General features: G+C 53.3%; 1 protein-coding gene across 27 annotated transcripts in view; it reads left to right on the top strand.

Moving 5' to 3' along the window:
* SNED1 (sushi, nidogen and EGF like domains 1) overlaps nt 1-16,464 on the top strand; it is a 94,642-nt gene that overhangs the window by 33,120 nt on the left and 45,058 nt on the right. For 26 of the 27 annotated variants that reach the window (XR_008381206.1, XR_008381209.1, XR_008381216.1 and 23 more), the window contains exons 2-12: nt 2,293-2,580; nt 5,374-5,514; nt 6,139-6,301; nt 8,181-8,306; nt 8,623-8,736; nt 10,923-11,036; nt 11,122-11,235; nt 14,074-14,199; nt 14,415-14,519; nt 14,797-14,910; nt 15,504-15,620. Coding sequence is in view for 12 of the 27 variants with exons in the window: in XM_053597203.1 (XP_053453178.1) it covers nt 2,293-2,580; nt 5,374-5,514; nt 6,139-6,301; nt 8,181-8,306; nt 8,623-8,736; nt 10,923-11,036; nt 11,122-11,235; nt 14,074-14,199; nt 14,415-14,519; nt 14,797-14,910; nt 15,504-15,620 (1,522 nt within the window). In the remaining 15 variants the exon portion in view is untranslated. The remainder of the gene's footprint in view (nt 1-2,292; nt 2,581-5,373; nt 5,515-6,138; nt 6,302-8,180; nt 8,307-8,622; nt 8,737-10,922; nt 11,037-11,121; nt 11,236-14,073; nt 14,200-14,414; nt 14,520-14,796; nt 14,911-15,503; nt 15,621-16,464) is intronic. The other variant, XM_053597206.1, reaches the window with a different exon arrangement.

Here is a 16,464-nt window from a genome sequence, read left to right on the forward strand (position 1 = left end):
CTCCAAGAATTAGTTGCCAAATCCATTGTCATGAAACTTTTTGTCCTGTTTTCTTCTGAGTCTTGTAGTTTCAGTTCTTAATATGGAGGTCTTTGCTGTATGTTGAGTTAATTTCTGCATATGGTGTGAGGTAAGGGTCCAACTTCATAAGTTCACATGCAGATGCCCAGTTTCCCAGCACCACTTGTGCAAATGACCGTCCTTCCCCCATTAAATGAAAATCATTTTATTTCATAGGTAGGAGAGAGTTTCTGGCTCACTATTTCTGTTCCATTGGTCTGTATGTATCTGTTTATGCCAGTTCTGTGCTGTTTTGATTACTGTCCTCTAGCTTTGTAGTTTCAGTTCTGACATCTGGAAGTGTGAGTCCTCCAACTTTGTTCTTCCTTTGCAAGATTGTTTTGACAATCAGAAATTCTGAAGTTTGCATTTATTTCCTTGGACCTAGTTACTTTACAGTCTGAGTCTGATACCTCCAATGTCTGACTCCTCTTTTTTCTGCTTAGTCCTGGTGGGAGCATCTTGTTGAGGTGTGTGCCTAATTATCTTTGACTGTGTCCTGGATTTTGTATTTGAAAAATTATAGTATGGTGACTTGAGGCCTAAGATGATGTGGTTTTCCTTCAGAGAGGGCTTTTCTTGCTTCTGCCTGGAAGGCAGGGAAGCTGCCCCTCTGGGACCACCATAGTCCGATCCCAGACCTGGAGTTCTCTGGACTGCTCTGGAGGGCTGGGATAGTCATCCTCATGAGGACTGCTCACTTATGGTTCACCCTAGCTGGGAAGGAGAGTCCTTGCAGGCTTAGCTTAACTGCAGGCTTAAGTCTTAAGCTGCCCCCAAACTTGGATATTTATCCCCTTCCCCTTGATGAAACTCCTAAAACTGCAGATCTTTTTTGCAGCTATTACTTCTAAATTTGTAGATGTACTCAGGGAAAAGCAATTTTGAGTTACTTCCTAGCAGGGGTGTCCAACCTTTTTTTTTTCTCTGCTGCACACTGGAGTTATTTGGGACCACACATTAAATTCACAAACACTAACAAAAGCTGGTGAGTAATTAAAAAGGTCTGTGCATATTTTTCACAAATATCCGACACCACAGATAAGCAAAGCAGGCCTCAAATGATCAGCATGCAGCCCGCGAGCGGCAGGTTGGCCACCAAGACAGCCTTCCTTGTTTTCCATTTGGAATCAAAACTTCCAAACTCACCTGTTCTCTCTTCGGCACTTTTAGGAGGAGGGGAGCATCCACCTACCTTTTTTGCTGATCTGAATTACATAGCATACTCTCACCTGGAGGAAGGTCTGGTGGCCCTTCCTAACTGCAGGGCTCTGTTGGGAATAACAACTCTGTAGAGCAGTGGGGACAGAGCCACTGGGTCTGAGTGCACGTAGGCTGCCACGACAAAACGCCTCAGTGCCAGTGGCTGGTAGACAACAGAGGTTTCCGTCACATAGTTCTGGAGGCTGGAAGCCCAAGATAAGGCGCCACCAGATTAAGAGTGGTTCACAGATGGCATCCTCCCACCATGGCGGAGGCAGCTCTCTGAGGCCCCTTTCATTAGGGCTCTGACCCCACTCAAGAGGCTTCCACCTTTATAACTGCTTGCTCCCCAAAGGCCCCACCTCCTCACACTGCCACTTTGGGGTTGTGGTCTAAGTATGTGAATTTGAGGGGTGTGAGGGCACAGACATTCAGACCATAGCAGCTGGCATCAGCCCCAGAGCACAGGAAGGCCAGCAGCTAACTGGCCTCATGGGTGCACAGCCAGGGAGTGGCAGAGTCAGGACTGAACCAAGTGTGTCTTGCTGCAGGGAGGCGCCCCAGCCTCCTTGGGAGCTTCCGGGCATGCTCTCCTCAGCCTTCATGTAGCAGGTGGCCCTGCCCAACCCCACATTCACTGTGGGCTGCTACTTATCCTCCAGGCCTCGCTGGATACCAAGGCTCTGCCCTACCCTCCACAGGGCCCACACAGGGGCTCGCCAGCACACAGCAGCTGCACAGGGCTGGGCGCTCTGCAGGGCTGGGCACTCAGCAGGGCCTGGCATCCGGCAGGGTGTCAGCTGCAGCTTGCAAGTCGGAGCCTGTGCCCCAAGCACATTCATGTCTGAGAGGGAGTATGGCAGGGCCAAGTGGCTCTTACCAGGTGCTGGGGACTGTCAGGTCATCCTGGGACTGCCCTGCCCAAGGCAGGCTCATCCTTGGGAGATATCTGGTAGGGGAGGCTGGGAAGGCAACAGCCCACCACCTGCCCACCACCCGTCAGGCCCTCTCTGACTCTCTGCCTCACAGGTGAACAATAACGGGATCATCTCCTTCCTGAAGGAGGTCTCTCAGTTCACCCCAGTGGCCTTCCCCATCGCCAAGGACCGCTGTGTAGTGGCGGCCTTCTGGGCAGATGTGGACAACAGGCGTGCAGGCGATGTCTACTACCGGGAGACCACCAACCCTGTCACGCTGCACCGGGCCACGGAGGACATCAGGCGCTACTTCCCTGAGCTCCTGGACTTCTCCGCCACCTGGGTATTCATTGCCACCTGGTACCGAGTCACCTTCTTTGGAGGCAGCTCCTCTTCTCCTGTGAGTTCTGGCGCTTGTCCTAGGTGGTGATGGGGAGACGCCCAGCTGGGGCCCACCTTTCTAAGGCCAATCAGGCACATTCGCTGGTCTATACCCAAGGAGAGACCAGCTCAGGGACAGAGGTCACTCAGCTAAGATCATAGAACCTCAACTTATCCCCCAGCTCTCCTGGAAACACAGAGGGTCCTGAAACAGCAGCTCACAGTTAGGGAGATACAAGGCAGGCTGATGGCTATGGGGAGAGCTTTCTTTCGAATGGCCCAGTACTCAAAGGGGTAAACTGTAAGGTTATTCCCTTTTATACTTTATTTCTTGATAATGCCAAACAAACAGAAACCTTAACTCAATAATCAACTGCTTTGCCATCTTAGAAAACCTTGGAGGCTGATACTCCCTAATGAGGGTGGCAGCTGCCTGCTCCAGTGACAGAAGTGCCACCAGGCCGAGCACCTGCTACATCTGGGCCTGCACTGCGCTCCATAGAAAAGAGACAGGGGGTGCACATCAGCCATTCCCAGACCTGTTTGTTCATGCATTTGATAAACACCCTAAGGGCACCTTCTGGGTGGCAGGCTGGTGCTCTGGGCACTGGGACTGCAGCCCTGGACAAAGCAGACAGGATGCATCTGGCTTGTGGGGCACACACAAAGGAGTGACATGGATGGCCGTGTGATACAGGTGCCGGGCATCGGGAAGTCCCCAGCCCACCCATGTGGCACTCCCAGGAGCAGGTTTATTAACAGAAATTGGACAGCTCAGTATCAGGCATCTCCTCACTGTGCCCCTGAAATTTGACCTTCACCAGCTCCTAAAGCCCCCCATTGTCCCTTACTGAGTGTTGGCCTCCCCCAGGCTTTCCCACCAACCCCTTTCATGGCCATGCTCCTGGCACAGGTTCATGTGCTTAGTGCTTACATTTGTTTGCCTAAATTAGAGCATGTAGTCCCAGTGGGAGCTTCCGTGTACGTGAGAATGTGCACTGTGTGGTTGCCTGTCTCCCCCAAGGACTGCCACTCTACCCAGTGCCGGTGGGATCCAGATCCATGACTGGATGGCCACAGCACAGCGGCCTGCAGGACACACCATGCAGCCAGGTGGCTGCACTCACGATGGTGTCCTGGCACACATTTCTAGAAGGGAGACCGCTGTCTCAGCTCCAGTTTTCCACTTAGACATGTGCACACTCACACTTACATAAGCCACATTTAGAAGTGCCCATTTCCATGCTCCCTAACTATCATTTTCCTTCCTTGCCAACTACATAGGCAAAAAAAAGGATGCAATTTTTTTATCCTTACACACCTTTGATTTCTAGAGACCCTAATTTGTTCTAGTATCTTTGGCTAGTTGTATTCTATTGTGATGTATCTGTGCATGCCCTTTTTCTGCTTTCTCACTAATACTGTTGGTCTTTTTCTTACTGATCTGTAGAAGTTCTTCTTGAGGCTTGGCCCTTGTAGCTCAAGCGGCTAAGGTACCAGCCACATACACCAGAAGTAGTGGGTTCGAATCCAGCCCGAGCCTGCCAAACAACAATGACAACTACAATCAAAATATAGCTGGGCATTGTGGTGGGCGCCTGTAGTCCCAGCTACTTGGGAGGCTGAGGCAAGAGAATCACTTAAGCCCAGGAATTTGAGATTGCTGTGAGCTGTGACACCAAGGCACTCTACCCAGGGCAACAGCTTGAGGCTTTGTCTCAAAAAAAAGTTCTTGAATTAAGGCTATCAATAGTTTTATCTGCCATGTGTGTCATAAACACAATTCTCACTCTGCTGTTTGCTATTTAGTTTGAAATTATGGCATTTTTTTAATATCCAGAAAATTTTCATAATCAAATATATAAATCTCCCTTTTGTTTTTTGTTGTTAACAGACATCACACTTAAAAGTCCTTTTTCCTTCCCGAGCTGCATCTATTTGCCTGTATTTTTTTCTAGGACTTTTATGGTCTCATCCTAAAATTGTACTTGATTTGGGATTTATTTTCATGTGTGGTATAAGGCAGCGCTCTGACATAATTCTTTTTCAGATAGTTTTCTTTCTTTCTTTTTTTTTAGACAGTCTCAAGCTGTTGCCCTGGGTAGAGTGCCATGGCGACACAGCTCACAGCAACCTCAAACTCCTGGGCTTAAGCGATTCTCTTGCCTCAGCCTCCCAAGTAGCTGGGACTACAGATGCCTGCCACAACCCCTGGCTATTTTTTTTTGTTGTTGTAGTTGTCATTGTTGTTTGGCAGGCCGGGGCTGGATTTGAACATGTGGCTGATGCCCTAGCCACTGAGCTGCAGGTGCCAAGCCTTTCAAATAGTTTTCTATTTGTTCCAAGATCATTCCTTAAGTTATCCTAATCCTTTGTCCCAATTTGATATGGCATGTCTTATTCATACACTGTCCACCAACATTTTCATGGAGAAAAATTCTGAGAAAACCTTAAACCTAGTTATTAAAAATTGCTTTCCCTTGGTTCTTCTTTTATCTTTCCTTTTTTAATGTTTTTTGTTCATTTCACCTATGAGATTTTGTGGATTTGGCTGAGTAAGCTCTGAGCCCTGGAGGACCTCTTCCATGGGCTTCACTCCCTTGGCCAGACAGGGAGGACCAGCATAGGGTGGCTGGCCCTGGGACACAGAAGACGAGGCCATCAGGATCTGGCCTTGGCTGACTGTCCAGTGGGGGAGACAGACATTGAGCAAGTCACAGCCTAGGAGATGATGACAGTGCACAGGGACAGTGGCCAGGGAGGGCCTGGGCAGGACGGGGCGCAGGACCCTGTTCAGTCCTCTCCTCGGCAGGTCAACACGTTCCAGACCGTGCTCATCACTGACGGCAAGTCCTCCTTCACCATCTTCAACTATGAGTCCATCGTGTGGACCACAGGCACACACGCCAGCAGCGGGGGCAATGCCACTGGCCTGGGGGGCATTGCAGCCCAGGTGGGTGGGTGCAGGGCTGGTGCTCAGTGGGGGAGGGGCCCTGCTTCCCACTTCTAGGATTGTCATGAGCTTACCAACAAACTAAGCAGGGGTCATCGTAGGCAGACCTCCTCCCAGTACTATACAGAGATGAGCATGAAGTTTCCACAGTGACCGTGCACCCTGGGGCCTCTTGCTGCTCAGAATCACAAAAAACCCCAGACCCAAAGTACCTGTGGCCCCTGACCCTCCCTGCCCTAGCCCTGCGGTCCCTGGTTAATAGCTGCTAACCTTAACCCTAACCCAACAGAAATGGCCTCAGCTCTGTGTGGTTGACTGGGAGGCTGTGGCCAACAGGAACTCCCAGGTGTGGAAGGAGTGAACGGGGAAGTGGCCGGGCCTCAGGGCTAGTGCCTTCAGGCTGTACACACCCAGCCACCCACCACCTGGCCATCTACTTTTCCTGGGGTCCTGCTTTCCCCGGCCCGAAGGGAGGACTGGACGTGGGGCTAGCTGCTGGAGAGGTGGGAGCCAGGGCCAAGGCTCCCCACGGCCGAGAAACTGCTGGCTGCGCCCAGGACCTGGCTGGGAGGTGGCTGACCCCGGCGTGGCACCGACCGCATGGCTCGCTCTCCTCGCTCCCAGGCCGGCTTCAACGCGGGCGACGGGCGGCGCTACTTCAGCATCCCCGGCTCGCGCACGGCGGACATGGCCGAGGTGGAGACCACCACCAACGTGGGCGTGCCCGGGCGCTGGGCGTTCAGAATCGATGATGCCCAGGTGCGCGTGGGGGGCTGCGGCCATACAAGTAAGAGGACCGGGCGAGCGGCTCCGGGAGGGGAGGGCGAGGGCCGGAGAGGTGGGGCGGGACGCCGCGGGAGGGGAGGGCCTCGCCGGTCCCGGGGCCTCAGTTTCCTCCGAAGCTTCCTTCGCGCCTTCGCTTTGAGGCAGGGTGGGGTGCAGAGTTCTGGGGCCTCGCGGGAGGAGGGGCCGCGGAGTTGACGCTGACCCCATGTCTCAACGCGGCCTCTGAGCTGGGCGGCACAGGGGCACCCTGTGGTCTCTCGGGGCCACCTGGGAGGCAGGGGCTCTCCCGCCAATCCCCCACTGCTGCCGCGGGCGTGCTGGTTGTGAGATTTGATCGTTTGACAAACCGGAGCATCACGTCGAGCGGGCAGTGCCGGGGCCCTTCTGCCCAGAGCGCGCGAGCACGTGGGGGAGGGGTCCGTGTTGAGAGCTCGGGCCCTGCAGCTGCACGGCCTTGGGGCGTCACGGAACCTTCTGAAACATCGCTGCCCGCAAACGGGGCGGGGGGCGCCCCGCGATCGACCCCGCGGCTCCATCAGCGGCCTGCCAAGTCTGGGCCCCTCCTTGACTCACCTCCGGGCGCCACCTTGAGGGCTGCTGCTCCCCCTCCGCGGACCGCCGCGGGGAGCGGGCGCGCTTGCGCACGGGACGGGGGGAGGGTGGTGGAGCGGGCGAGCGACCGTGCGGCAAGACTCTCCAATGCTCGCCCTGGGCACTAGTAAGCCCCAGCTGAGTCTGAGCGTAGGGGGAAGGGGCTCAAGCTGCCACTTGGGTCCTGAGCCGTGAGCCCAGCACCTGCGCGGAGCCCTCCGCAGCCCCAGGCCCCTCCCGGGCCACGCACCTGCTCCGCCAGCCGCTCCTTTGGGTGGGAGAAATGAGGTCGCGTCACCCGCCAATGGCCAGGGGCTTGTGTGTTTGAGGAATAAGGTGCAGGCGATGATCTTGGAGAGGGAGACCCTCAAAAGAGGGTCCAGCAGTCCTTGGGGACCCAATCCCAATGTGGAGGGCTTCCCTTCACTGCCACTAGGTCTCCAGAGCAGCTGATGGAGGCGCCACTGCGAGGCCCTCCACACTGTGAACAGAGGCTCTGAGGAATGGATGGGGGTTAAGTAAACATGGGGAGGCTGGACTCCTCCTTCCAGGACTGCAGCGCCTTTGGAAGTCAATTTCTGAGCCACCTGCTGCAGCAGGGAAGCCCAGGCTGCCTTCTGAGAGAAGCGGAGGGTACCCGTGAGGGGCAAACACAGTCCAGAGAGATGCTGGACCCCAGGGTCCTTCAAGGAGTTTCTCTGGGGCCCTCCTCATGACAGGCGATCCAGTCCTCGCAGGCGTCAGTAGCCGGCTTCTCCAAGGACTGGGGCCCCTTCCTAGAGTCAAGCCCTTCCCAGAGGGCCTGGGCACAGGAGTCCAGTCCTGCTGAGCTGAGGTTCCCCAGAAGGCCTCCCTAGTGGCAGGCGGTGCTCAGAGAAGCTCTGACATGGACGGCTGAGTGCCAGCCTCTTATTTTACAGGCAGGGAAATCAGGAGGGAGGCTGAGCATGCCAAATTTCTAGAACTGTGCCTGGCAGTGCTGGGAAGGATTGAAGGAGTGGGAAGGTGTGTGGGGATGAGGGTCTGGGGAGTCTGCCTCCACCGGAAGCCACAACCAGAGCTCAGGATGTCAGCAGGGGTCCCAGCAACAACTGTCTACTTCGTTGGGCCCCTTGCACAGACTTGGGAGGCGAGACCCGGGAGGCTCAGCCAACAGTGCTGGGGTCCCTCCGTTACCCAGAGGTCAGTCCTTTGGGTCAGGGGAGGGAAGGGGCATGGCCCCCACGTGGCTGTCCTGCCCAATTCTGAGAGGCAGCATGGGAGGCTGTAGCTGCTCCCTGTGCCTGCAGCTTCCGTGTGCCTGGCCCTGCACCCTTGCCTCAACGGCGGCGAGTGCATCGATGACTGTGTCACCGGCAGCCCTTCCTACACCTGCGCCTGCCCCTCAGGCTTCACAGGCCGGAGGTGCCACCTGGGTGAGTGGCTAGCCCAGGAAAGGAACCCACCTGCTAGCTGCAGTGGGCTCAGGGGGTATGCCACAGGTAGAGCCACTGGCCCTGAGAGCCCAAGGGTCCCAGGTCAAGGCTCTTTGTCCCCACAGTAGGGTGGAATGCTTAGGGGACTGCTGCCTTGGTCCCTGACAGTATGCATGATAGGCAGGTGCTATGGCCTTGGTGGCCCCATCTGAGCCAAGCTCAGACTTGCTCATGTATCCCTACCTCAGCCTTAGCCATGGCAGTCCCTCCCCAAGCCAAACCCCTCTGCTGAGGCCCTGGCCTGTTCACGTTTCAGATGTGAATGAGTGCACTTCCCACCCATGCCAGAATGGTGGGACCTGCACCCACAGTGCCAACACCTTCAGCTGCCAGTGCCCAGCCGGCTTCAGGGGACCCACCTGTGAGACAGGTAAGAGAAAGCTGCCAGCCCCATGTGGCAGCTGGCTTCCCGCCACTGCCTCCACCCTGACTTCTGGGTACTGTTTCTCTCTGGGGGTGGGTGTGGGGTGGGGTCTTCCCCCAGAGCACCGGCCTCCACTTCCCTGTCCTTGGACCAGCACCTCTTCAGGCCCCAACCCTTCCCCTTCACTCACCTGGTGAAGAAAGGAGGCCCTCACTCCAGCCCCCAGTCTCATCATGGGGCTCTGCTTGGAACCCCAAGCATCACAACACCTGCTCCCTGCTTAGCTCTCAGCCACATATGGCCCCTGAAAATGCACTGACTGCTGTGTGACAGTTATTTATAAAAATATGTAATAGATTATTTAGATCAAATACATTCAAACAATGACTATGTTAACATCTCAGTCTAGAAAAGCAATTTTCAGAGATTTATGGCCATATGAAGGTTATTTTTTAATATTTAACCCCAGTGCATATACATACTTTTATTGGAGAGAACTATAGTTAAATGACGATAGAAGACTTTTACATCTAAGAATACATTAAAATAAAATTCTTTAGGGAAAATGCAATGTAAATGCAATTTGAAGATGCAAATGGAGCAAAGCAGAATTTCCAGTGGGCAAAATGGGTTTGTGTATTTAAAGGTCACACATAGGTACGGATGGGTGGCCTCAGGCTGCAACCACACCCCTGCCAGAGCCAAAGGGTCAGAACACATTCTATGCAAAGGAATTTTTCTTCATCCCAAAGTCTGCCCCACTGGCCATGTGCTCCTGAGGGGGGAGCAGGGCTGACCCTGGACACTCAGCCCAGCAGGCTTCTGTCCATTGGTAGACACCCAGGGTAGCCACCAGGGTTTCCTTGCTCTCACTCAGCAACCAGCTCCCAGTGCTGGTAGGGCCTAGCTACAGGAGGACCCAGAGCCTGAGGAGTGACCCCAAGGTTGGCTGGGCAGAGCTTCCCAGGGGAGCAGGCAGCTCCTTGGCAATGTTAGATGTCTGGCAGCCATGTGTCGGCAGTGGCCCACCCCACATTCCAGAAACCCCTCTGTGATGTATAGCACAATAAGGGCCCTGAGAGGGCTTGGAGCCAGCACTTTGGCCCAAGTCCTGGTTCTGCCATGCTAGCTGTGTGTGGCCTTGACACTTGACCTCAGTGTGGCTCCGGCAACACCCTCAAGTACAATCCCCTGCCTGCCCCCCCAGAGAGGCTACCTGGTCTCAGGAGCTACTTCAGCCTCCTGATCCCACAGCAGGGTGCCCAGTAGCCGAGGTGAGGGCACATGCAGCTCTGCCTGGAGGTACTCACTCTGATAGAAGCGGGTCAAGGGATGGAGTCGTCATATAATACCAGCCACCAAAGTGCTTTCATACCTCCTGGGGGAAGGTCAGGGCCTCCTGCCTCCTTTCTGTGCCAAGGAACAGGGTCCCACTCTCCCCTCCCCCAGGTGACTCCAGGGTGCCACATGCTTTGGGCTTCAGTCTGGTCTCTGTACAGAGTCAGTTTTAGGGTGAGCTGTGAACAACATACAGATGTAGCTCCCCTCTCCCCACCCCCCACTCTGCAGCCAGGAGACAAAGACAGGAGCTGTGATACCCGGGCCAGGTGCTCTAGGGGGTCAGGAAGAGCCAGCATCTTGCAAGGAAGCAGGGTAGAGGCTGGGCACCCCCAGCCCACTCCCACTCTGTGAGAAGGGCTTAAGTCCCTTTGCACTGGCTATTCCCACACAGGGTACCACCTCCTCCACCTCAGCCCAGGCACCATCTGGGGCCCTCCTGCACCCTGGGACTGCACGCCCTTCTGGGCTCAGTCACAGCCTGGGCCCCAGACCCCTCTTCTCAAACACCAGTTCTCGTCTCAGTCACCTGGCATGAGAACCAGCCTGGGGATGTTCATCCTCATCCTCCACCCCTGCTGCCAGCACACACACCCTGTCCCCTCCTCAGGTTTGCTGAACTAGACCCAAGTCCCATGGGGCTTTAGGTAGCTGGTCAGGATTGCCCTGGCCTGGCTCCTCCCACCTGTCATCCTGGGAGATTCCTGCCAGGCCCACCTGCCCTGCAAGCAGGAGTGTGTGAGGCAGGATTCAGCAACTGTTTCCAGAGGCTTCTGTCAGGGAACTCTTGCCGAGTTCACACAGGCAGCCGCGGCCCAGAATCCCACCACCTGTCCACACCTCTTCCCTTGTAGCCCAATCCCCCTGTGACACCCAAGAATGTCTAAATGGCGGCCAGTGCCAGGCAGAGAGCGGCTCTGCGGTGTGTGCATGCCTGCCTGGGTACACAGGGGCAGCCTGCGAGACAGGTGAGGAGCTCCCACCCATGACCAGATACTGGGTACAGGGTGGTCACAGCCTGGCCCAAGCCTAGCCCCCACTTGCTGCCCCCAGATATGGACGAGTGCAGCTCTGCCCCCTGCCTGAATGGAGGCTCGTGTGTCAACCTGGTGGGGAGCTACACCTGCATGTGCGCACAGGCCTTCACAGGCCCTCGCTGTGAAACAGGTAACTGGCCAGATGCCTACAGCCCTCCATGGCTGATAGCCGTCTTGTGCAGTAGCCACTGCCATAGTCACTCCCCCCTTCTTCCCTCACTGTCCAGCTCAGCCCGACATTTCTGGTGGGGATACAGAATCGTTCAGCCACCCTGAAAACAATTTGGCAGTTTTTTCATCAGGTTAAACATATAGCTTATAATATGACCCAGCAATCTCACTCCTAGGTATTAACTGTAAAGAAATGAAAACTTACGTTTGCCAAAAAATAAGTACATGAATGCTTATATGATGTCTGTTTTTAATTACCACAATCCTGGAACCCACATATCTTTCAATGGGTGAATGGACAAACTGTGGTACTTCTGTACAATAGAATTCTGCTCAGTCATATGAAAGGACTACTTATTGATATTAATTTTGCAAACTTGCCACCTTGCACTTACACTGGTAGCACAGCTTAGTGAGCTTCCACAACCTTGGCATACAGTGTCTCACAACTGTGTGTCAGTGTGTGGTGGTGTCTTCCTAAGTGGCATTCATCATTACTGTTGCATGTTTTTATATGCTGTTGTGAGAATGTCAGTGGTTGAATTAGAGCAACAAACAAACATTAAATTTCTTGTTAAACTTGACAAGAGTGCAAGTGAAATCGAGGACATGTTAGTCCAAGTTTAAGGGGATAATGCCATGAAGAAAATGGCCGTGTACTGATGAAGAGAGGTCAAGGTGGCCAGTAATGAGCAGAACTGATGAAAACATTGCACAAATTCTTCAAATTGTGCATCAGAATCATCAGCTGACTGTGGGAAGTGTATCAGACTCAGTAAACATTGATAGGGAGATATTTAGGAAAATCTTAACTGAAAATTGTGGCCAACAACTCATGGCTCTTACAAGAATGCACCAGCTTACACAAACTTTCTGTTTTTAGCCACTAAACAAATAACTGAATTGTAACAACCTCTTTACTCACCTGATCTGGCCCCTGATGACTTTTTTTCTTAACCTGAAGATAAAGGAAATATTGAAAGGAAGACGTTTTATGACATTCAGAACATCAAGAGTAATACCATAACAGCTCTGATGGTCATTTCAGAAAAAGGGTTCCAAAATTGCTTTGAAGGGTGAATTAGGTACTGGTGTCAATACACAGCTCCCCTAGGGGAGTATTTCAAAGATATTCAGCAGTAAGATATGTATCACTTTTACTAGGATGAGTTCACAAACTTAATTGAAAGATATGTTATGCCAAGTGAAAGAAGCCAGTCTCAAAAAATTATGACTGTACAGTTCCACTTGAATAGCATTCTTGAAAAGATAAGGCTGTAGTGATGAACAGAGAGGAGCTGCAGGGACTCGGGGGTGGCAGGCCTCAGTGACTCAGAGGACGTGGAACAAAGAAATCTCGGGGTGATGGGCCGTACTGTGTCCTGCTTGTGATGGGGATTAAATACATCTATATGTGTGTTAAAATTCACAGAAATGTTCAGCCAACAAAAGTCAGTTTTATTGCATGCTAATTTACAAAGATAAATTTTGAAAATACATGAAGAAATTGAACATCTAAAATAAAAACAAAAAGTAAGAAGATGACAAATGTCAGTCAATAGAAGGATGGAGTAGCTATGTTAGTATCAAATAGGCTAAACTTTAGAATGAAGCATATTACCAGGAATGAAGAGGGACCTTTTATAAAGATAAAGGGCCTAGTTCATCAAGAAGACATAACTCTAAATTTACTGGCACCTTGTAACATCTGTTAACACATATCGAATGCATGAAGCAAAACCTGACAGACTACAAGGAGAAACAATCCACAGTTGTCAGTAGGGAATTCAACAGTCCTCTCTCTGTAGTTAATAGAGCACCTAGACAGAAGATCCCCCTGACTGACATCTAGGGAGCACTCCCGACCTGACTGACATCTAGAGGGCACTTGTGGCCTGCCTAACATCTAGGGAGTGCTTGTGCCCTGACTGACATCTAGGGAGAGCTTGCCTCCCGACTTCTAGGGAGCGCTGGCAGCATAACCAACATGTAGGGAGCACTCATGGCCTGACTGACATCTAGGGAGCTCTTGCAGCCTGACTTCTAGGGAGCATTTGTGGCTTGACAGACATCTAGGAGCACTCACAGCCTGACCGACATCCAGAGGGCACTTATGGCCTGACTGACATCTAGGGAGCATTCACGGCCTGACATCTAAAGGACACTTGTGGCCCAACTGACTTCAAGGGAGCACTTCCAGCTTGACTGACTTCTAGGGAGCACTCATGGTCTGACTGACATCTAAAGGGCACTTGTGCCCTAACTGACTTCTAGGGAGCACTTACCACCTGACTGAGATCTAGGGAGCACTTGCACCCCGACTGACTTCTAGGGAGCTCTGGCAACCTGACATGTAGGGAGTGCCTGCAGCCTTACTGACTTCTGGGGAGCACTCCAGGCCCTGTCCAGTGCTCATGGAGCATCTCAGTAGGCCATATATTAAGGCTCAGTAAATTTGCAGGGCCTGCATTTTATGACTGTAGCAGAATTAAACAATCAACACGAAAGATACCTGAAAAATCTCAAATATATTAATAGGGATGATCAGAAATGTTTGGTGGGCACTGGCTTTAGGTGGGACCCCCCCGTGCTGCTTATTTAGTCCAAGGAAGGAATTGGGGGATGCTGAGCTCCTCAGTCAGTTTCTGGAAAATCAGATTCTTGCTTAAATTCCACTGAGAACAGAGGTTAAAACCCAGTAAGTGATGTGGGAACTGAGCAGGGAGGCCCTTCCCCTATCTTCTGCCTCCTTACCTGCTTCAGGTGTGGCCACTGGTAACCACTGCTTTTCTTGCAGGAAGCCACCCAGCACCTGACTCCTGCCTCTCGGCCCCTTGCCAGAATGGGGGCACCTGTGTGGATGCGGATCAGGCCTTCGTGTGCGAGTGCCCTGAAGGCTTCATGGGCCTGGACTGCAGGGAGAGTGCGTCAGGGTTGCCAGGGCTGCGGTCCTGGGGCTAGCACAGGAAACCCAGGGAGGGCACTTCCATAGATGGTGCATGCAGAGAACATGTATGAGAGTGTGAGTGTGTGTACACAGCCATTTTATGGGGAGGTGGCCAGGAGCAGGACAGGGTCAGGAGAGAGCCCCATCTTCCTGCACCCCCACATGAGAGGCACCCCCTCTTTCCCTGGCAGGAACCCCCAGCGACTGTGAGTGCCGCAATGGAGGCAGGTGTCTGGGCACCAACACCACCCTGTGCCAGTGTCCCCCGGGCTTCTTTGGGCTCCTCTGTGAGTTTGGTAGGTGCCCAGGGGGCACCCTTCCTGCCCCGTCCTGGTACTTCCCTATAATCAGAGTATGAATGGTGGCTTGAGTCTGGGCCAGGATCCACAGGTCCAGACAGTGTCCAGACCAGTGGTCCCATGACCCCCTAACCCCACCCCAGGGAGGCCTTCAGTAAGAGTGCCTAAACCTGGTCACTCTATTGAGGTCACTGGGTGTTGGGCAGCCCCCCCTTGTCAAGGACACAGGTCCCCAGGAAGACATCCAGGATGCAGATGCCTCCTCTCCCTGCAGAAGTCACAGCCATGCCCTGCAACATGAACACACAGTGCCCAGATGGGGGCTACTGCATGGAGTACGGGGGGAGCTACCTCTGCGTCTGCCACACTGACCACAATGTCAGCCACTGTGAGTGGCTCAGGGATCGGCCTGCAGGTTTGGGGTCCTGGCAAGAAACCAGGGAGGTGTCTGGAAGGAGAAGCAGTGGTGGGGGCGGGCAGAGGCCAGGGATTCTGCTTTCTGTGACTTGCCTGCACCTGCAGGAACCTCTCCACAGCTAGCCCTGTCTCATGAGCCCAGTGGCTCCCCTGCCACTCTTGCTAAGCTCCCTGGTAAAGAGGCATTTTGACACACGTACAGCACCTTGCAACATCTTCCCCTAATCCCTGGCACAAGCTATTAAAATATTTAATTTATACATAATTCAGTATGTGTAATTAAATGCAGCTACTACCATATGTTTGTTAGTGTACTGATGATAGGAGGACATTTATGGGTTGCAGCTCAATCCTATGCCAAAGGGGGAAGGTGGGTTCTGGTAAAATCAAGAGTAACAGAAATTCCTGGGAGGAGCCTTAGAGCCACTGTGAGGGATCAAGGCACCCAGGGATTTAAGCAGCCGTGGTTCTGTACAGGATATCAGGGTGACCCTGGCAGGCACAGTGCCCTGCCAGCCTCTTGCCATGCAGGGGACGTGGCCCACTCCCCCTCTGCCTCCCCAGCCCTGCCGTCGCCCTGTGACTCGGACCCCTGCTTCAACGGAGGCTCCTGTGATGCCCAGGAAGACTCCTACACGTGCCAGTGCCCGCGCGGGTTCCAGGGCAGGCACTGCGAGAAAGGTAGGAACGGCGGGTGCTGCATCAGCACCCTGGAGAGCACCCGCCCGCCCCGCAGCACGAGTCTGGCCTCTGCTCCCCTTGTCTTCTCTGTTGGCTTTTTCTTTTCAATTAATTATTTGCCTCCTCTAGAGCCTGGCTTGCTGTGTGCTATGTTCTATCCACTTTGGGGCTGGCGCCTCACTGCTTAACTGCCTTGGTCGCCTGTTCTGATCTGCAGCAATGCCAAGCTGGACATCACCTCGCTTTCCTCAAAATAGGCTTCATTTCCTGCTCAGTGCTTTTCCAAATAGATTTCAGAATCATTTTACTAAGTTATTTTAAAGCTTCATTAAGACTTTGTTACATCTAATTCAGTGTGGAGAATGTCAATATTTTACAACACTTAGACACTTAGGCAAATAGTTGTAAGTATTCCTGGTAGGTACACTGCAGTACCTACCGAGGACCATCCCTTCCTGCAGTTGGAAACAACACTCAGGACTCCCCCACCGACCCTTTGGCTTGTCAGGCATCCCTTGGCCAATGCTGAGGGCGGTGGCCTGACCTGGGGTGGCCTGGCCTGCTCTCCTAGGGCTCAGGCCCTAGGCAGCTCCCAGCACTGGCTGTGTGCAGCACTGGCTGTGTGCAGCACTAGGACCTCAGTAGGTCCAGCTGGGCACCTTCCCAGGGCACCTCTCCTGCTCTGCAGCATGTCCCTGAGGGTAGGACCTTGACAGTCTGAACCCTGGAATCCCCGGGGCTTCTGCCATGCCTGCAGCAGGAGAGGTTTCCAAAGACAAGGTCTACTGCTTGGTTCTCTTTGAGCACTGCTGGGGTCTTTTACCCTCAACATACTCCCAGGACC

The sequence above is a fragment of the Nycticebus coucang genome, chromosome 7 (assembly GCF_027406575.1).
Source record: "Nycticebus coucang isolate mNycCou1 chromosome 7, mNycCou1.pri, whole genome shotgun sequence".
In the NCBI taxonomy this organism is placed as follows: Eukaryota; Metazoa; Chordata; class Mammalia; order Primates; family Lorisidae; genus Nycticebus; species Nycticebus coucang.